This window comes from Heterocephalus glaber, unplaced genomic scaffold, assembly GCF_053883595.1.
Source record: "Heterocephalus glaber isolate CG9 unplaced genomic scaffold, H.glaber_assembly_v1.0 deba00000470, whole genome shotgun sequence".
NCBI classification, from domain to species: Eukaryota; Metazoa; Chordata; class Mammalia; order Rodentia; family Bathyergidae; genus Heterocephalus; species Heterocephalus glaber.
Genome location: NW_028258145.1, coordinates 9443094 through 9464956, shown reverse-complemented (window position 1 = coordinate 9464956; position 21863 = coordinate 9443094). Strand labels below are relative to the sequence as shown.

At 47.5% G+C, this 21863-nt stretch overlaps 1 protein-coding gene across 11 annotated transcripts in view; it reads left to right on the top strand.

The window, feature by feature from the left end:
- Positions 1–21863, top strand: part of Tgfbrap1 (transforming growth factor beta receptor associated protein 1) — a 52203-nt gene that overhangs the window by 14510 nt on the left and 15830 nt on the right. For 5 of the 11 annotated variants that reach the window (XM_087204096.1, XM_004844481.4, XM_004844482.4 and 2 more), the window contains 5 exons: positions 4901–5602; positions 13676–13870; positions 15747–15901; positions 18685–18767; positions 19457–19798. In XM_087204096.1, the coding sequence (XP_087060222.1) occupies positions 4901–5602; positions 13676–13870; positions 15747–15901; positions 18685–18767; positions 19457–19798 (1477 nt within the window). Of the gene's footprint in view, positions 1–35; positions 84–1731; positions 1753–1798; positions 4546–4900; positions 5603–13675; positions 13871–15746; positions 15902–18684; positions 18768–19456; positions 19799–21863 lie in introns of those variants that run through there. The other 6 variants (XM_087204068.1, XM_004844480.4, XM_087204062.1 and 3 more) reach the window with 3 other exon arrangements.

Here is a 21863-nt window from a genome sequence, read left to right as displayed (position 1 = left end):
TTTTTTTAAATGTAAACATTTATTGTGTTTTTCAGTCATACCGTGTAGAAGGACCCTCTATCCACATGAAGTGACATTTCCAGGTACTGGTATTAGGACTTCAACATATTTTGATGGGATTCAATTTAAACCAACACAGATGGTGATCGTAAATATCCTTGTATTGTTCCTTTTTTAAAAAGGGGATAATTCTAATAGAGTTTTGTTTAGTTTTTTTTAAGATAGCAGGATGATATATGCTATACATTTTTGTTGAGTGGATATTGAAATTTTTAATACTTTTCTGCATCTGTTGAAATAGCTATTTTTTCTTGCATTATAGATTTTATTACCTTAAACCAATATCATACCCCACATTACTCATACTTTATATTTTTTTAGTATATATTGGTTGCTCATATTCAGGCATGTTTATTCAGTGATAAGAATGACCCATTATTTTCTTTTCCTATTCAGCATCCTTAGTAGGGTTGAATATCAAAGTTATGCTTTACACTGGCTTCACAAAATAAAATGGCATATGCCCCCCTTCTTCTTTATTCCCAGGAGAATTTATTTTGCAGAGCATGGATTCCATGACTCCCATGTGTCTAGCAGGGCTTGATGGGCAGTGTTCTGGGCTGGTGCTGTCTCTGTGACACAGACCACATAGGGACCTCTCCTGGGCCAGCTCTTCTGGCTGTGCTGTGGGCCAGGAAAAGAAGTCAAGGCCTCTAGAAGCCTGCCGCGCTGCCTGGACAGGAAAGAACAAACAAATTCTAGGGATTTTGGAAACTCAGGGTCATAAACACCTGTGGTGCCCAGCCCGTGTGTGCCAGAGGAATGGACTTGTCACTTTGGAGCTCAGCTTTGGACAAGCTAAGGAGCCCCCGGGACGAGGCCAGTGAAGCAAGCTGTGAGCTGTGTCTGCAAGTGCTCACCAGAAGACATGTTTCTGGGTCCACTTGTAGAAAAAGATTACTACTTTTGCCTTCTCATTTGCAAAAATGCTCATTGAGATTCTTACTACCATTAGCGACCATTTCTCTAAAAGGACAATGTCATGTTCTCAATTTGGTAGAAAATAATTACTGGTATTCTTAGTTTGGCCTTTGGCACACATTGCTCCATAATTTGTCTATATTTTTGTAAGGTTCAGCTGGAGCACAAATGAGACCACTGAGGCAGGCAAAATCTAAGCAACATGTGATGAGTTTATTGCCACTTGGGTGCAGATGGGGCAAGGGCTAAAAGGCTGTTGGCATAGGAAGGAGGGCGCGAGATATTTATATAGGGGAGTTTAAGTAGGGGAGGGCTTGTCAGCTCAAAGAGAAGGGGGGAAAATTTGGGGGAGTCTTGGGTGAAAGGGTTGAAGCTGGTGAACAGGACAGCGTGAGGGTAGCAGGGCAATGGCAGGTACAGCAAGGTATAGCAGATGCCTTTAGATGCCTTGTGGTTTTTCAGAGAATCGGTCTCCTTGCAGGTGTGAAGGAGCAAGGTGGTAGCTGGCTTCCTGTCATTGCTGTTCTTGCAGGCAATGTGCATCTTTTGGGGTTTTTTCTTTCTGGGTTGGGGAGGTCTTGGGGGGGCGCTGTCAATTTCTAGTCTCATTTCCTTAAGGAGATGAGGAGACCCTAGGGAAATGAGACAATGCCTTGTAACTTTTTGTTTCATTTTGCACACAGAGAGATACTTGTTGCCTAATAGTATTTTCCTTATTGAAATCGTGGTCCATGAAGATACTAACATTTTGCAATTTCTTTGTGTTATGAGGTATGCATTTTGAAGTTTTTTGATAAGAGATGAAAATGTTAATCTTTTAAATTCCAACCATACTTTTAATGTGACGTTCTAACAAAAAGTTTAAATTTGAGATCAGTTGGAGACAGAGAGTGAAGGAATATTTATGTACCTTAGGGAAACTTTTTAAAATTTTAGTTATTAGTACATGTGTGTGGTACCTAATGTTTACATTCCTTGTAGGAAGTTGGTACAAGTACATAACGCATCTTAATTCCTTCTTTTATCCCTTTCTTTTCCCTCCCTCCCCCCTCTACCCATCCCTTGATCCCCTTCATTTTCTTTTTTTATGTGTTTGCAGTACATGTTTACATTCTGTGTGTGCAGGTAGTATGCTTATATACACATCCCAATACCAGTAATTCATCCCTTATCCCTTTCCTTCCTCCCACTCTCTCCATCTCTTGAACTCCTTCTCCTTTGAGAACTATCTATCTCCCTACTTCCCATTATCTATCTTTTATTTTGCTCTTTATTTTTGCTTTGGGTTTCTCATATAAGTAAAACCGTGTGGTACTTGCTTAAGCTTCTGTGTCTAATTTATTTCACTTAACATTATGATCTCAAGGTGCAGCCATTTTCCTACAGTTGACTCAAGTTTTTCTTTATGGCAGAGGAATACTTTATTGATTGTAAATACCATGTTTTCTTTATCCACTCATCTGTTGATGGGTCTTTTCCAAGATTTAGCTGTTGTGAATGCTGCTATAAACATAGGTGTGCATGGAGCACTATAATATGATGTTTTTAACTTTTTCAGGAAGATACCTAGAAGGACAATAGATGGGTTAGATGGAATTTCTAGTTGCAGTTTTTTGCAGAATCACCATACTGATTTCCATAGTGGTTGTGCTAATTTACAGTCCCACTACAATATGGAAGGCTTCCTTTTCCCCCATAGTCTCTCCAGAGACTGGAGACTCTCCAGAGAATAATAGCATTTGCTATTATTTGATTTCTTGATGATAGCCATTCTTTCTGGGCTAAGATGGAATCTCAGTTTTATTTTAATTTGCATTTCTCTAATGATCAGCCATGTTGAGCATTTTTTCATGTATTTATTGGCCAGTTGTGCTTCTTCTGTGAAGTGTCTATTCATTTCACTTGCCTATTTTTTGTTTGGAGGGGTCTAATTTTTTAAATTTTTTATGTATTCTAATTTGGGGAGGGTACTGGGGATCGAACTCAGGACCTTGCACTTGGGAGGCTGGCGGCGGCACCGCTGAGCTAAATCCCCAGCCCCTTATATATTCTTTTTTTTTTTTTTTTTTTCGGTACCAGGAATCAAACTCAGGTTCTTGCTGCTTGCACAGCAGGCGGCGAAACCACTAAGCTAAATCCCCGGCCCTTTATATATTCTAGATATGAGTCTTCTGTCTACTGGCAAAATGTTCTTCCCATTCTTTAGGTTACCTTTTCACTCTGTTGGTTGTTTCTTTTGCTGTGTGCAGAAGCATTTGTTGATCCTTGGAACCACTTCCTGTGCAACTGGGGTTCAGTTCAGAAAGTCCTTGGCAATGCCTGTGACTTCAAGAGTTTTATGAATCTTGTCTTTCAACAGGTTAAGTGTTTCTGGCTTAACAGTTCTTTGATCCATTTTGATTTTAGTCTGGTACATAGTGAGAGGTATGGGTCTAGATTCAGTCTTCTGCATGTTGATAGCCAGTTTTCCCAACACCTTAGGGAAACTTTTAACTTTATTACCATGTTGAAACCTCTAAGTTAGACTCCAGGAAGTTGGACTTCATGATAATGCAGAGTTGTGGATTAAGTCTTATCTTTTCATGATTCATATTGTAACTACCTAAGTATATCATGGAACTGAAACATGGAGAGAATTTTCCTACTGCTTAAATGGATAAACTATGTCTAAGATAAACTAAGATCAGCTTTTACTTACTTCCCTTTAATTTTTGCTTTTTATAAATTACTGTTTAATTACTAAAGCAGGTCCTTTACTTAAATACCTTAACTAGGAAGCTTACTATTAGCAAGACTTGAGTAACTAGTTAGCAGATAATGAAACAATATTGGATTTTTTGTATAGAATTATAGCTTTTAATAAGCCACATGCTTTTCTTACAACTTCTTCTCTCTCCCTCCCTTCTCTTCACCCTGATACTTAGACTAAATGCAGAGTATTTTATATTTGCAGCAAATGTGTCTAGTTTGTCCTGTACGCTAAGTGAAGGCAGAGGCTAGAATTACAGACATTCTGCTTTTACGAAGTTAAATAGGAGGAGTTTGAGTGTAGGTGCCTGAAGCTTGTTTTTCTATTCTTCCTGTAAAGGGAGAGATACACTTCAAATTGTAAATAGCAGAATTGCTTTTTTCCTGCCATTTTCAAAGACAGCCCTGCTTGATCACCCAGGGAAAGAAGTATTTTGTAGTATTACTGCCCCACACCACCCTGGGAGGTTCAGTCTGCTTATGGCACACTGACACCCAGACCACAGCCCCAGGGACTTGCTCTCGAGATAAGAAAGGACAGGAGAGACTCAGATTGCTCAGGCCCAGTGCGCTTCTTTCTGGGGACTCGTTTGGCTCAGGGAGGGCAGCTGGAGTCTCACTCCTGGGTCACCACCATTGACCCAGTTGGCAGGGGATCCAAGACACTGTGGAGTCCTGAACTATGTGAGTTGTCTAAGCTCCTGCTTCCCTGATACAGATGCATGGATTTTGAACATTGCTGGGGTGTTTCAGCCTTGCTGGGGTGCCAGAGGAGGAGGGAATGCAAGCTCACATAGCCGTGGAAGCTCGGGAAAGGTGGGCGAGGATTGTTTCTACCTCTCAGGAGTCTCTGTGTCCTGTGCTCCTTAGACGAGCACATGTGCTGGGGTCCTGGCCACAGGTGTGTCTCCTGGCACTGTGGCAAATGCTCCCTGTGGCAAATGCTCCTCTGTCAGGAGGGGGTGGAACTTTCTCCACAAGCACATGTGTGTGTTCTCTGTGCAGGGCAACCACTGCCTGGTGGGGAAACCTTTTCTTCCCTTTTTCTAACAGCCTTACATATTCTGCAACTGAAATGACACGTGGGGAATAAGTGGCTCTTTACTGCCCAGTTATGTGTCTGCTTGCTCCTGGTCTTTCTGAGAGTCACATCTGCCCTTCTCTTCCACAGGCCACACAGCAGACATGATGAGCATCAAGGCCTTCACACTGGTCTCTGCCGTTGAGCGGGAGCTTCTGATGAATGACCAGGAGCGCGTCAACATCGAGTGTGTGGAGTGCTGTGGCCGGAACCTCTACGTGGGCACCAGTGACTGCTTCATCTACCACTTCCTACTGGAGGAGAAGGTGTTGCCCTCAGGGACCGTAGCCTTTACAGCCACCAAGCAGCTACACAGACACCTGGGATTCAAGAAGCCTGTGAGTGAACTACGGGCAGCCTCGGCCCTCGACAGGCTGCTGGTGCTCTGCGACAGCTGCATCTCCCTGGTCAGCATGCACAGCCTGGAACCCGTGCCCTCGGGTGCACGCATCAAAGGGGCCTCTACCTTCGCGCTCAACGAGAACCCCGTGGGTGGGGACCCATTCTGCGTGGAAGTCTGCATCCTCTCCATCAAGCGCAGGACCATCCAGGTGTTCCTGGTGTACGAGGATCGTGTGCAGATTGTCAAGGAGGTGTCCACGCCGGAGCAGCCCCTGGCTGTGGCTGTGGATGGCCACTTCCTATGCCTGGCCTTGAGCACACAGTACATCATCCTCAACTACAACACAGGCTTCTCACAGGACTTGTTTCCCTACTGCAGTGAGGAGAAGCGGCCAATTGTCAAGAGGATCGGCAGGCAGGAGTTCCTGCTGGCTGGCCCAGGTGGCCTGGGTAAGGACAGGGTTTTAGGGCTGCGTGTGCTCTTGGGACCCCATGCCTGTGGCAGTGGGAGAGGGTGGGCTTGCAGGGGCACAATCATGTGTGGCCTAGCGACAGGGATGCACTCTAAGAAAGGCATTTCAGCCAGGGCTGGTGGTGCATACCTGTAATCACAGCACTCGGGAGGTTGAGGCAGAAGGAAGAAGCACATTGTTAGGAGATTGTGGCATTGTGCAATCATCATAGAGCAAACATCCGTAAACTAAGATGGCCATGACGTCACTGGGTGGCATGATAATCTTTGGGTCACATTCTCACATGTCGTCCATTGCAGACCACACATCATTACACAGTGTAAGTCCAACTGGGGAGGAGGCTCTGCCAACCAATGTGCACTAAAATGTGGTTAAGTAGAACAAAGACAGACTGCTCTTAAAACTAGTTTTATTTTGTGTCAAAATGGAGTCGGTGGGAGATTCTTTTGTTGTTGTTGTTTGTTTTTTATTAGTGTTTATTAGTATTGCGATACATTATAATTACATTCATTTCGAGGAACTGGTGCCTATACATATGACATCTTAATTATATTTACTTCTTTTAACTACAAAAATAAAACTCTGCAGACTCCCTTGTAAGATTTTCCCACAAGGGTAAGTTTGTCCCTTGATTTTATTTATTTATTTCTTTTTTCTTTTTTCTTTTTTGAGACAGGGTCTCCTTATGTAGTTCAGGCTGACCTTGAACTCACAGTGCTCCTCTTGCCTTGGCCTCCCAAGTGCTGGGATTACAGGCATATACCACCCCACCTGACTTGTCCCTTGATTGTTTTTATTCCTCATTCTGAAAAAGGGTGGGGGTAGCTCACTAACCATTTTCACATGTGTCTAGGTCAGTCAGCTTCCCATAGCTATGACAAATTCCTGACATAGTCACCTTACACTGTAGAAAGGTTTGTGTTGGCCACAGTGGCCGAAGTTCCAGTCCTTGGTCAGGTGGGCCGTCTGCCTGGGGTGCTGATGGCAACCAGCCCACCTCATGCTGACCAAGAAGTGAGAGAGAGGAGGAAGGGCCAGGCCTGTGGCCCAAAGACTTCCCTCTAGCGCACTCCAGAGGGTCCTGCCACCTCCCCAGTATCCCCCTCAGAGTCGAGCCTCACAGGCCTTTGGGGGCCACTGAAGATCAGATCACAGTGTCCTTATGTCCTCTTGGCTCTGTACTTTGGTGGCTTGGCCCTCAGAAGGAGCATGGGTTGTTCCCATGCGTCCTCAGCCATCCTCTGGGGCCTCTGGTGACAGCAGGCCAAGGACTGAGTGGTGACCTGTTCTTTCTGTCACAGCAGCTCCTGGTCTGTTTCTTAATGCCCGAGTTTCTGTGTGGACATCTCATTTCAGAGTGATGAGTGGAAAACACTTTTTGGTAATGACAGAAACTCGAGGTGTGAGCCAGCTGGTGAACACTTCTTATATTTTATCCTTGAGAGTACACTTTATTTTTTTGGAGCTCCTCAAAGCACACAGCAACATGCAGAGGTGAGTGCAGAGGCTTCTGTGTCACCGTCTCCTCTGCACAGCCTCCCTTCCTCAGCACCCCTGCGGGTGGTTGTCCCAGGGCGGACCCCGCATGGACACGCGGTGCCCCCTGCTGGTGGTATGCGTACTGTGGGTTGGACAGATGCATGGTGGCAGCCGGCCACCTTTGCCTTGGCACATGGAGTGACGACCCAGCTCCCAGCCCCTGCTTTGCCCTGGTCCCTCCCTCCTCCCCAGTAGTTAGAGTTGTACAGGATGCAGCCTTTCAGTCTGGCTTCTTTTTCCTGGCAGTAATGGAGACTGAACCCAGAACTTTGCCCTCTACGATATCCACTGGCCTGTTTATTTTTTATTTTGAGACAGAGTCTTACTAAGTTGTCAGGCTGGCCCTGAATTTGCAGCCCTCCTGCCTTAGCCTCCTGCCTGGCTGGGACCACTGGCTTGTGCCACCACACCGAGCTTTACATAGGTTTCTTTCCTTAGGAATGTGTGTTCAAGATTCTTCATGTCTTGTTGTGATTTGCTAGCTCAGACCTTTAGTTTTTGAAGAAAAAATTCTTTATCCAAACCACCCTTTTCTTGAAAAAGATATTTTGTGATGAAATTTTTTATTATTTTTCATTTAGAAAGCATACATAAGCATAGTAAAGAGAATGGTGTAGGAACCTGGTGCAGCCATCACCTGGCTCCAGCTCTTGTCAGTCCCTTTATCCCCCATCCACTCCCTCTGCCTGTTGTTCTGAAGCAAGTCCCAGGCATCACAGTCTTTCATTGGTAAATATTCCAGTGTATACTTGTGTTCACACACACACACAGTGACACTATTGTATACCTAAAAAAATTCAAGGAATTCCCTGCTACTATGAATATATCTTGGCGTGGCATATTCCTCCTGTTAGCATACATCATAGCGAGATATACGTAAATACGTATACCTAGCGTATGTTTAAGTATTTGTATTATTTTTGCTTCTTGGTTCATTTGAAGTATTTCCAGCCAAGGCCCATACATTGCAATTGGTTAATAGCTCTGTTAAGGCTTTTTCTTTAGATGTCCTTCTCTCCGTTCTTGATTTTTGCTGAAGAAATTGGATGGTTTCACCTCTGGCTTCCCAGTCTGGATTTGATGATTTCATCCCCTATGTTGTTGAAATCTAGTGCTCTGACTTTTGTTTCCTAAAAATGAGGAATCAAGAGATTCAGGGGTTCTTAATTTGTGTGCTCCAGGTGAAGCAGGACTGCATCAGAGTGGAGGGGTGCTGCTGTGGGGTTCCACAGTGCCCTTTGTCATCCCTGTGATGATAACAGCTGCTGCTGATTGTCACCTACATCTGTTCAGTCACGAGGGACAGCCAGCCCGTGACATTCTGTTCCTGTCCAGCCCTCCTTCCTGTGTTATGGGGACTCCTATGCAGGGAGCTGATCCCCATGTGCTCACACCAGGCACTTTGTATGAGAGAGAGGATGCAGCCTGAGATGGCCTCACCTGTCCTCTGGCAGTGACTTTGCATGATCGTGTGGGCTCCCACGGCTGGGATGTGCCAGTTCTGCCCTGCCCAGGTGGGGGTTCATTCAGGTGGCCACCCTGAACCCCTTGGACCTATCCCTGTAAACCCAGCAGCTCCCTGGCCTTCCAATTGTACCTGCTCACCTGTACTTTCTGCCCCAGGTCTGGTTTCAGTCTTTCTTCTAAGGAGCTAGCTGTTTCCAGACCACCTTCTGGGTGCTCACTATGTCTAGGGAGGAAGCACTGGGCTGTATTCCTTTAGGGTGACGCCATTGAGGGACAGTGGTGATGGGCCATGGGCCAGTCTGCCTGTGTGCAGGTGTCCCCACTGTAACCGTCCCTTTGATTTGTCTCTGGTGCTCTGAACAGTGGAGCTGTACAACACTGCTGTGTAATTACTGGAAAAAGCCTAATTGCTGAGGGTTCCTTCCATCCTCAGGGTATCCGAAATCAGAAAGTACTGTTAGAGTCACTTGGCAGAGTTTCCCTCTGTGGGGCTATGCCACCAACTGGGTGTATGGTGCCATTGGTTGGTGTCATTTTACTTCCGGATGTTAAGAAATTGCTTTAGTTTTGTTTTTTTTTTGTTAGGTAAGTGTTTACAGATTTCCAAGGCATGTGGGTGTGGCAGGCTGTAGCCAAAGAGGATCAGTGTATTCCTGCATCTCATCATCTCTCCTTGCTGTTGGTAGGTTTTATTTTTAAGGCTTATACATTCACTTTTGAGACCTATAAACAAGTATGTATATGTTTGTGTTTCTTTTTTTTTGGATAAATGGTAGTTTACTTTTCTTCACCTTGCCTTTTTACCGTAATATGTTATGGTGATCATTGTGTGGCATAAAATAAAAACCTTTCATTGGTTACTTTTCTGTTGTTTGTTTGAGATGAGGTCTCACTGTGTTGCCCAGGTTGGCCTCAGACTTGGGTCCAGAGAGCCTCTTGCTTTAGCCTTCCTAGTAGCTGGAACTACTGCAGCCCTCCCCTTCTTTTTAGTCTTTTTTGTTTGGTTTTGTGGTATTAGGGATTGAACCTAGGGCCTTCACATTGATCTATATTCCCATCCTTTTGTATTTTTTGATTTCGAGACAGGGTCTAAGTTGCCAAGACTGCCTCATCCTCCTAAGGTGTGCCCTACTGTTCCTGGCTCCCCCCCCCTTCCCCCGCCATGTCACTCAGCTATGTGGCAGTGCCATAGTTTATTCATTAGTCTCTTGTGGATGGATATTTGTGATTTTTTTCCCCAGTCTTAGGCTACTAATCAGAATTTACTGTGTGTACAAGTGTGTATATGTGAGTGTTTTCAGCATATCTCTGGGAAAGCTTTCTCTAGGGGACTGCTGAGTTCCATGTAGACACACATGACCTTTGCTAAGTATGACTGTATCCCCTTTCCATAAGGGTTGTCCCATTTTATATTCTCCCCAGGAATGTACTATGGTGCCAGTTTCCCCTAGCTTTGCCAACACAGTATGTTGTCCAACTTCTATGTTTTTACCAGCCTGGTGCAGCAGAAATGGTTTCTAGTGTTGTTAGTTTGCATTTCCCTATGTGCAGGGTTGAGCATCTTTAGGAGCCATTTATATTTCTTTAAATGGGTATTGCTGAGTATCTATTCTATTCTGTTTTTAAATCTTTTTTTTTTTTCTTTTTGGTGCTAGGCATGGAACCTGGGCCTCATGCACACTAGCAAATCCCCTACAATTGAGGTATATACTGAACCCCAAATCATCAGCTGTCACCAGCCTTTTCAAATTATTCCTTGTATATTTAAGATACTTGCTTATGTGGTGTATAAGTTTCAAATATGTTTCTAGCTTTTGACAGGCAAAAATTGAAAGGTTTTTTTTTTTTTTTTTAAAGCTCTTAGTAACCTAATGTATCAGCCTTTTCAGTTCCTGTCTCTGGATTTTGAGTCACAATTAGAAATGATTCCCCTGTCTTCCTTGGCCTGAACAAATCCACCTGTGTTTTCTGCTAGTCCTTGCATGTGAAAAATAGAGTCAACTGCAGCTTTTATAAAGCTTCCCAGTTCTACCAGTGAGCGAGTGGTTTGATGAGTCCACCTTTTCCGCCCTGATTTAGATGGCTGCCTTTGATGTACATGGAATTTCCTTTTTCCCTGGGTGTGTCTGGATTTTCTGTGTTGTGCCTTCTGTTCCCTTGCCTGTTCATGTGCCAGTCCCTGCCTGCTTTACGCCGAATGCATTTGCTGTTGGCTGCAGTGTTGGGATGGAAGGGAAGTGATGGGCATGTTTAGGGTACCCTTTCCCCAGGAACACGCTGTCTACACTGCATGGCATCATGCTTAGTAAGCCAACCTTCCTGATGGGCATGCTCCTTGTAACTGGCACAAATACAGGCAAATTGGGAGGTCATTTGTAAGGTCTCTTACACATTGCTGCATATCCATAGGGTACTGATTCAGTGCAGTAATCACCAGAATCATTCCATGGCTTCAGAGATCGGCAGTTCAAACACATGACTGGTGAATGTGAATGTGCTGTTAGCATCAAAGCTGTATTCATTGTCTGCTGCCTTTCTCCCCGAATATAACTCTTGACCACTCCTGTGTCATGGGAAATTCACTTTTTGCAAACAAATTTTCATAGTACATTTGCTTATGGCAGCTTTAACTGTATCCCTGGATGTTGGTTCGTAAGGAAGACAGAGGATTCAGGTGCTCTTCAGCCCAGATGTTCCTCCTTTAGCTCAGCTAAGGGGCTGGACTGAAACTTAGAGGGGCCAAGCTGGAGAGGATGGTTTTTAGCAGTGCCCATTACCAACCTGTTGCATTCTCACACTGACAACTCTGGGGCTTCTCTTGCAAGCTGGAGATGAGAGACCCCATCACCCCCTCCCTAGCATGGAAGCAGGTGGGGGTGTTGGTAGTACACCCCTTCTTCCTCAGGGGTCTGCAGGCCCTGCTGTGGCCTGGCCTGACCTCCCCATTAGCCAGTTACGGCTCTGCTCTTTTATTCTGTGGAAGCCTTTGTTCTTGGCCTCTGGTTTCTGTCCTTTTATGTCAGGAATGTGAATCAGCCTCTGCACTGCGCAGCTAGCTCCCTGGTGGACTGTCCAGCCGGAAGTAGGTGACTGTGGTGATGCTGTCTGAATACAGGACAGGACTGGACAGTACGGCAGGGCCTGTGTGCCATGGGCTTGTGCCACATAGAGCAGGTGGTATGACTGGAAGTTCAGCAGGATGCCCAGGATTGCTCTGTGCCCATCCCTGCACTGGGTCACACCCTCCTGTTGCCTGGGTGAAGGCTGTGTAATGGCGCAGGTCTCTACATGCCATTCCTTTCTCCCTTGGCTCTCTTCGCTGGCTATGTCTAGAGCGTGAAGAATTGAAGACAACGCTAACCTGACTTCCTGCTCCTGGATCAGCCTTCATTTCAGACTCCCGATGCGTCCATAGCTCTGCACACACCATTTCTTGCCTGGGGAATCTGTGTTGAATGCCTGGCTGTTACGCTCTGCTGTGGCCTGGATGAGTGTCCTCCAAGGGCTGTGTGACAGAGGCTTGGTCCCCAGGCTGGTACTGTTGTGAGCCCTTGTGGAAGGTCCGTAGGTCATTAGGCCTAAGGGAACTATGGGATCTGAGCCTCCTCCTCCTCCTACCTGACTGCATCCTGGCCCCTGACTGTGGCATCTACTCGGCCACCTGCTCCTGCCACTGTTTCTGCTGTGATCGCTGCCTCCGTAGAGGACCAGAGCCATGTGGGCACTATTGACTGAGCTACCAAACCATGGCTTAAAATAAGCATTTCTCTTTGTTAGTTAATCGCCGAAGGTATTTTGTTATCAGGGTGGGAAGCAGTTTAGCACACTACTGATGGATCCACTCACAGTTTAATTAAATCTGCTCTGTTAATGTGAAATGCTGGTGGACATGATGCTCTCTGCCTTCATGTTGCCCCAGCTCTGGGGCAGAAGGAAATGCCCATTATTTACCTTCACCTTTTAGATCTTAATCTTCTCAGTATGTTTTTTCTGTATTTCCTGTAGAAATGGTCTCTCTTGCCCAACCTTATCTTCTGCTTGGGCTTTTGTATGCTCACAGAATATCTGTCCCCGTTAGGGAAGAACTCTGCCATCTCCTGAGGAAGATGAGAACCCTAGTATCACCCCTTCTTGAAGTCTCTGGCCTCCATTCTGAGGCCTCAGCACCGCCTTCTCACCAGCCTCCCATCCATATGCCTTGTTGTGATTTGGCCCCAGCCCAGGACTGTGAGCCCCCAAGCTGACTGCCCTGCGGAGGCCTTTGACCCTTCTCCAGTCCATTCCCAGGCTGAGTTGTGAGGCCCCCGGCTCATCTACAGCAGCAGAAACAGCACCTAACCACTTAGAGTCATGGGTGTTTTCAAAGCTGTTTTATGTCACCGCCCTTGAAAACAAGTTAAAATGGCTTAGCTCCTCTTGGCAAACCTATTTGTTGTAGTAAACCTCAGAATTAGTGCCTTGTATACAAGATAGACAATCTTTCATTTAATGAGGAAGTGATTGTTGACAAAACTTCTCTGCAATCTATCATGAATTGCAAAATTAGTTCTACCTCTGTACTACAGAGTTTGTAGATTGTTAGAGAGTATATGCATGCTCTATAAAAAGGAGCAGAACCAGCTGTCAGAAATGAGACTTCTGCTCTGAGCTGGCCAGGGCCCTGATAGGACATTTAGTGGGGAGCCTGGCACATAGTAGGTGCTCAGCAAATATATATGGAGTGACATGCAGAGCAGAGGGGCAAGGCGAGTGGTCTGGGGGAAACTTTGAAAAGTCGCTTTTTCCTACAGGAGGACATGTGCTTTGTAAATGTGCACACAAGTGAATAGGAAGCATTTTTTTTTAACCTCATGTTTGATTGGAAAAATATGTATAGTAGATATGATCACTTCTGAGACACGATTGTGTTCCCCAGAACCAAGTCCTGTAGGGTTCCTGACATGTGCAGTGAATTCTGTTAGCTTTCCTTTCTTGAAACAAAGCTGCAGGAAGTCAAGAGAGTGCTCTCTGAAGACCTGCCTGACTCTGCCCTCTTGCTTTTCAGGCATGTTTGCCACTGTGGCCGGGATATCCCAGCGGGCTCCTGTGCACTGGTCGGAGAACGTGATCGGGGCGGCTGTGTGCTTCCCGTACGTCATCGCGCTCGACAATGAGTTCATCACAGTGCACAGCATGCTGGACCAGCAGCAGAAGCAGACCCTGCCCTTTAAGGAAGGCCACATCCTGCAGGACTTCGAAGGTACTGCTGAAATCACGAGATTTGCTTCCCAAGCAAGTGTTTCCTCAGGAAGTACTATCAGGCCCCATGGGGAGCAGAGGGCACACAGGGACAGGGCAGGCTCTGTGTGTCCAGTCTGGCACTGCAGCACAAGTGATAGCAGCCTCGGAGTTGGGTGCAGGGGATGGGAGCATTGGGAGAGCAGGGCTGAAGTGCTCCTGGGAGACTTGGGGGCCCCTGGAGGAGCTGGCATCTGAGCCAGAGCTTTAAGGAGGTGCAGCAGTCAGCCAGGCAGCTGTGCTGTGAAGAACCCTCTGATAGAGGAAAAGGATGTGTGGATCCATACATGAGGGTCTGCTCAAGGCGACCACGGGCAATGGAGGGTAGAGAGGCATCGTCTTCTGTGTGATGTGTGCCAGTTGAAGGAGTTGCTTCACTTGCTTATTTTTGGGGGGGGGAAGGGAAGTGATGAGACAGGGTCTCACTATGTAGCCCAGAGTGGCTGTGGCCGTGAACTCACAGCAATCCTCCCGTCTCAGCCTCCTGAGTGCTGGGATTACAGACCTGCGCCACCTTGCCCAGCTCTTTTGTCAGTTTTATTTTGAACATTTTCAGACATATAGAAACATCTCAGCTGCTGGGAATTTAAATTGAATGGGAAACACAGTCCCCACTGGAAGTATGTCTAGTTCTGCCGGGGAGCTGAGGTGTGATTGGCGTCTGTATTCACTCACTCAGTGTCCTCGGGCTGGTTCCAGGGCCCCTCAGTGCCACCACCCGCAGACTCTCAGGTCCCTTACACAGCAGGGAGAGCCTCACCACATCCTCCTGCGCACTTTCCATCATCTCTAGTGGCTTGTGAGGCCTATTGCAAGTAAATGCCGTGTAAGTAGTTGTTCTTTTCATTGATTAAGGAAAATGACAAGACAAAATCTGAATGTGTTCAGTACGGACACAGGTCTTCTGCCCTTTTTTGTGATTCTGGGGATTGATCCCAGGACAACTGCACTGAGCTACAGATGCTGCCTTTTTTCCCACATATTTCCGATTTTCATGCAGTTGGATGAGGAACCCGCGGACGCAGGGGCCGACTACATAACGGTGTTGCTGGCTGTGTGAGAGGAGCAGTGAGGGATGAAATCAGGAGTCAGGGATGTGAAGAAGGTGACGTCAAGCAGAGAGGGACAGAGTCTGGGGAGGGATGAGAAAGACTGCCCTCCCTGGCTGGGCCACAGAAGACAGAAGCTGCAGGGGACCCGCTGCTTCCTGGAAACAGGAGTTGCTGAGCTGGGGGCTTCCAGAGGAGAAGCTGAGTTAATCTGAAGCTTGGGAACAGGAGCTGGTCTGGGACCCCAGTCCTGACTCAACTTGAGCTGCCTGTGGGCTGTCTGAGGTCCACAGGGTGTGACCCTGGGAGGGGGAGCTGGCTGGACCATGGGTGAGGAGCAGGTGAGTGGAGAGATGTGGGAGGAGAGTGAGGGTGAAACCCTCTGGTCAGAATGCTGCGCTGTAGTCAGTCTAGCTTGGAAGGAAATGAAGCTTCACTAGATCGTGTGTGAAACACAGCATAATTCTTCCTGCCCACTCCCCTGTGAAATGTCCCTGGCCTCTTACTCTGCACCTGCCCTGACTCACAGCATTCCTGATGGAAAAGGCAGAGCAGCCAACCCTGTTGTTTGGCAGGGTAGTATTAAGGGTTTACCGCCTTTCCTTTCCTACAGTTGTTGGCGTGGGCAGAAGAAAAGGAGAGCATTAGAATGTGTAATTCCTGTAGGAATTCTGTGGGGAAACTGGTGCAGTTGATTAAAACTCAGATAATGATCCAGGCAGGGGAAGCAGTGTGTTTTCTTGCAGGCAGTGTTCCTTCCCTTTCCAACAGTGTTAAATTCCTTCCCAGGAAGAGTGATCGTTGCCACAAGTAAAGGAGTCTACATCTTGGTCCCATTACCTCTGGAAAAACAAATACAGGATCTGCTGGCAAGCCACAGAGTGGAGGAGGCTTTGGTCTTGGCGAAAGGAGCCCGGAGGAACATTCCAAGGGAAAAATTTCAGGTTGGTAATGAACTGCTCACCAGAAAGCATGCTTATAAGCCACCAGGTAGAAAACACATGGGCTCAGCCCCCAGGTGTGGACCCCCCTCCTCTGCTCTGCATCAGAACGTGCACAGGGCTCTGGTGTTGTGCACTCTACTCCTTAATTTCCTCAGCACACCACATTTTATAGGTAAGAAAGTGTGCAGGGCAGTCACATGGCTCCATGGAGCTTCTGACCATGGTCTAGTTCCAGTACTTGGTACATGGGCTGTATTTCTAATTGCTTTCTTCTTCAGTAGACTTTCCGAGAAGAATCAAGAACATGGTTCTTATAAGCCAGAAGAGGGAAGCCAGGTTAATTGGGCTCTAGTTTTAGAATCTGCATCTGTTAGGAGAGGGTTGGATTCAAGTTTAGCTTTCTGTCACCTGTGGGAAAAGTGCCACTAACTGTATTGAGAGTCCTCCTGCTTGGAGAAACATCTGGTTGATTCCTTTAGGAGGAAACATTTCATGCACTCAGAGTTTGTAACTCTAAACACAGTTGGTATAATCAGGGTAATCGATATAAATCAAGTTCCCTGAAATTTGTGATCAGGTGGCTGATGATCGGCTGTTGGGCATCCTGGCTCCTCTGCTCCCTGGAGAGTAACAAACAGGATGCTGACATGTGCAGTGCTCTTCTGGGACCCTATGGATCAGGGAGTGTTCTCGGTCACAAATAATGTCCATCAGGTTTTAGGCAGCACTGTGCTGTGGCTGCAGTTGGTGCCCATATGAGGAGTACCATGTGAAGATTGCAGAGAGGCCCATCCTTTGGTCCTTCCAGTGATGTGACGGATCAGGAGATTGTCTTTCTTCAGTTTCCCCTTTGTCTATTGCTTCTGGTTAGGTGAGTTCCATTTGCATTCAGCAGGGGGCAGCAGAAGCAAAAAGAAGAAAGCTGTTGTCAGGGTCCTGTGCTGGGCTCTTTACCTCATTTCCCTTCTACCTCCTGCATGGCCATGGCCGTGGCTGTGGCTGCGGCTGTGGCTGCGGCTGCAGCTGTGTCTGCGTCTGCGTGAATGGGCCAGGAGCAGGTGCAAAGCCGGTCTCCAGTCTGCTCCTTCTCGGCTCCTCTGTCTTCCTGTGCGGGGCCGTCTGTACAATGTTAAGGTTTGGAGGGGCTGTGCCAGCCACTCACAGTTGGGGAGGTCTCCACCTGGTACACATGCACATGCACACTTGCAGTGTGACATTTTCTTATAGAGGCTTTCAGTGTTCTATATCTGATTTCTTTTCCTACTCTGCCAAGAGCGGAGATTCACGGTCAGTACCTGATAAAATCATGAGTCACCTGTTCTCTAGTCTGGGATCTCAGGGTTCCTTTTCTTTCCCCACCTGTCCCTGCCTTCCCCTTGCATTGCTGCAGACTCGAGTCCAGCCCAGAGAGATAGCTGTAGGGTTTTGTGGGCTCCGGGCTTTGTTCTCAGTGCTGTCGTTAAGCGGTGGGTGTGTGGAGCCAGCTCTTTCCTGAGTCACCGAACAGCTTCCACTGCCTCACCCCAGACAGCCACCCTGGGCCCCTCCGCATACCACGGCCCCAGCACATCCTCCAAGGGTGCTGTGGTCCAGCCCACCACCTCCCTGGCCTGGCTGCTCCAGATGCTCCTGTAGCGTGTGCTCAGGCCTGCAAACCACCTCCAAGGTGGCCACAGAGGCAGGTGGTGGGCTGGTCAGGCGTCAGCTGCTCTGTGCAGAATCTGTAAATTTAAGATTATACCTAAAAACCGTCTCTTTTCATCCTCAAAAGAATTTAGTAGTAAGCAGTAACTGATGCCACTGCCCTTACTTTACAGAAGGGCTATGCAGGGCACAGTCAAATCCTCGTCCATGGAGATGAGCGAGGTAAAGGAGTACTTTCTCCTTGCCTTCAGTAGATGGGGCCCAGCAGCCATGAGGGGCAGATTGCTGCTCCCAGTTCTCCTGGAGAAGCTGGGTGTGATGTGTCCTCCTGCAGTGGAGGGGTCCTTTTTGTCCTCTCCGCTATGGGGAGGGCCTCTGTCATCTCCACCCTCAGAAATGGAACTAGCACCCTGGCAACAACTTGGGCCTACTTGGGCCCACTGTCTTCTTTTTTTTTGGTAAGGGGGATTGAACTTGGGACCTTGTGCTTGCGAGGCAGGTGGTGGAACCACTGAGCTAAATCCCCAGCCCTGGGCCCACTGCCTTCTGCTTCTTGTTGGGTGAGGTAATTAATTGGACCAGATGTTAGGTCTGAGGTGGCTGGTGGGGGAAAAGGGAAATAAAGGCTTCAGCCATGTGCTGTTTCTGATATCTTCCCATTGGGGCCCAGGAACAAACCGCAGCTGTGCTTCTGAGAACGCGCATGCCCTGCTTGCATGAGGGCCTGGGTCAGTGCTCACCACTGAAAATAAATCAAAACAGTTGCAAGGGTACTGAACGTGTACAGATTTTTTTCTCATTATTATTCTCGAAACATGGTATAACGACTATCTCCATAGTACTGATACCACACTGGGTATTATACGAGATGTAAAGATAATGTAAAGAAGATTGCACGGGTTCTATGGAAACATGATGCAATTTTAGAAAGGACTTGAACACTGTCAGAGGCTGGTATCTGTGCAGTCCTGAAACTAGTGACCCCTGTCACCGAGGAAGGGACCACTGTGATAAATTTCATATGCACCTGATTCTTTCTTTAAGTTATAACTTCACATGTCTGTGTGGATTAGAAATTCTGTTTCCCCATCTGATGGTTCAAGGTGTTTCAGGGATATGAACTCTGTCTCTGCTTGCAGGTGATGTACAGAAGGATTCTGCAGCAGGCTGGCTTCATCCAGTTTGCTCAGCTTCAGTTCCTGGAAGCTAAAGAGCTCTTCAGGTAATTGGAGGTGCTGCATCTACTACTGAGTGTCCCCTGCACTAGGGACCTGTGCTGCCCACCCCAGCCCTGGCATAGGGGCAGGTTAGCAGTTTCAATACATTCTTTGCCATATAGATCTCAGCTCTTTCCTGCCATGTCTTGTTATCCCAGCAATGTCAGAGACCCCCTTATTCACATCCTGGGTGTCTCCTGATGCCCCTCTTTTTCATGGATGCTATAGGTGCGTTCTTAGGGAAGTGTCCTCATCTGGCCAGAGTGCAAGCCAGGCCTGTCTTGCTGGAACAGAGCTCCCCCTGCACCTCCCTGTTAGCATCTTAGCTTAGCTTTAGGGCTCATGAAGTCCCTTCTTTCAAGACTATTCAGTGGTCTGTGTGCAGTTTAGTGTCCAGAAAGTGTTGGCAAAATGTTGGCTTCGGGAACCACTGGCTTCAGCTTGAGCAATAGCACACACTCAGGTCTTCCCAGCAGCACAGGTGTCTTGAGGTTCCACTTGCCTCTCACTGTCGCCCCTGTACTTTCTAAGAACCAGGGTGGCTCCTGATTTGGTAGTGCTCCTGTGTACTTACAAATTAGGATGGTTTTTCTACATGCCTGTTACCTACCCTATGCTATAATGTGCCCACCCACAGCCCTGCCCTGCCTGGCCCTCTGCATGCCCCTCATCTGGCTTGATGCTGTCATTGCAGAAGCGGGCACCTTGATGTCCGGGAACTGATCTCCCTGCACCCCTTCCTGCTGCCCACCTCCTCCTCCTTCACCCGCTGTCACCCTCCACTCCATGAGTATGCAGACCTGAACCAGCTGACGCAGGGCGACCAGGAGAAGATGGCCAAGTGCAAGCGCTTCCTCATGAGCTACCTGAATGAGGTCCGAAGCACTGAGGTGGCCAATGGCTACAAGGAGGACATTGACACGGCCCTACTCAAGCTGTATGCGGAGGCTGACCATGACAGCCTGCTGGACCTCCTGGTCACTGAGAACTTCTGCCTTCTGACAGACAGTGCAGCCTGGCTGGAGAAGCACAGAAAGTGAGTGTCCTCCTGCAGCATGATGGGCATCCCTCCCAGTCTGTCTGCACTCCCTTTTCTGTGCTCCCTTGGGGGGACACTGTTGGGAAGCTCCCTCAACCAACAGGGCCATGCGGTGACCACCATGAGATCCCAGTGACATCACGCAGGTCACAGTTTAAGGGGTCTTGCAGGGCATTCACTCTCATGCTCGTTCTTCACAGTGTGGAACTAGCCGTGGGCTTTGTTAATAAATGGAGATGTGTTTAGATGTCTGCTAAGGACTTGCTTGTAGAAGATGACACAGGGTTGTAAAGTAGTGCACTGAGGTCACTGACCTGAGAGAGGGTTAGATCATTGTCCAGATCAATAGATGAGAGGGGAGACTTCTCAACCTCAGTGATTCCAGGTCATAGATGGAGACTGCTGCATCATGACCAGGAGCTGGTGAGTGGCAGTAAGTGAGCAGTGGCTGGCTTGGTGTGGGCCAACAGCTCCCACCCTGGGCAGGTTGTCATGGAGCCCACTTGCTAGGCCTCAGGTCTCTTTTAAAAAACAAGGACTGTCAGGTGGGCCCTTGATTCCATGTAAACAATACGGTTTTTTGTATATGATTTTTGTTAAGAATTTGAAATAGCAATACTGACAGAATCCCCACAGAGACTGTGGGTCACAGTGCTAGATCAAATTCAGTGCCTGAGATTACATGGGCTTCCACCACTTCCCATCAGCACTTGAATGTGCTGTGGGGTGACTTCACAGGGTGAGTGTCACAGGGTGACTGTCTAAAATTGTGGGACCAGAAGTGTTTCACATGAAGTTTTCAGATTTTGGGTTTGTCTTAGTTACTTTTTCATTATTGAGACAAAATACCCAACACCAAAAGTTAAAGGAGGAAAGGTTTATTTCAGCTCAATTTGTAGAAGTTTCAGTCCATAGGTGGCTAGCTCCAAGGCAGGGTGGCGTGGCAGAGAGGCATCACAGAGGAGAAACAGTCCATTACAAGGTAGGCAGGAGGCAGCAAAGCAGTGAAGTAGTGGAGCAGCAGATGATAAGCAGCAACCCTCTTTGTATCCCTTATATTCTAACTAGGCTACCGCCTTTAGGGCAAGTAACATTCACACCCAGGGTGGGCCTTCCCATTATCCACACTATGTCAAACCAATCAGTGGTGTAATTTAGTACCACACACCCTTGATCTCAGTATCACACACCCTAGATCCAGCCACCTCTGAAAAGCTCCCCCATGACTGCATGAGGCTTTGGGACATAGGAACAAGCCATAACAGGGTTGTTTATGTGGACTTTACTGGTTGAATATCACTAATCCGAAAATCTAGAATCTAAAATGCTTCAAAATCTGATATGCTCCCAAATCTGAAACTTCTTGAGGGTCATGATGGTCCTTAAAAAGTTTCAGATCTTAGAGTATCTTGGAGTATCTTGGCTCTCAGATTCTCAGGTTAGGGATGCTTGATCTGTGTTCTGTTTAGGACCCAGAACATACGCTGACACTGTGTGGTGAGGTCGTGGGAGAGAGGGTCTACAGGCAGCACGACTTTCCCTCACCTGATTCTTCAGTGTCTTGAGAGCTTGCCATTTGAGAGATAGAATCTGACTTCTCCCTAGGTGAGCTGACCTCGTTCCTGCCACGCAGGAGGAGGCCAGGAGCCTGGCACACCTGCTGAAGGGTGGGGAGGGATACTGCCCAGGCAGTGCCATGGCAACTGCTGTCCTTTCCATTTACAAGTGGGGACATGGGAGGCAGGGAAGTTAACCTGCCTGCCCCAGGCCCCACAGTTCATTGGTCATAAAGCCTGAGTGGAAAGGCAGGCCCTTGAGCTCCTGGCTCCCCCAGCAGCCCCGAATTGCATTGTGTGCAGTGCCCGGATGCTGTGGGCGCCTGCTACTGTGGTCCAGTAAGGATGCCTCAGCCCTCCATCAGGCAGGAGCAGACAGCATGTCTGTGCCACTCTCAGGACCTTGGGATGGGCCACTACTGAAGAGAGAGGAAATTATATTAGTACTTGAAGCAAATTGTAAAGCACTTCCCAATATGATTTTCCAAGTACTAACATTACAGCTT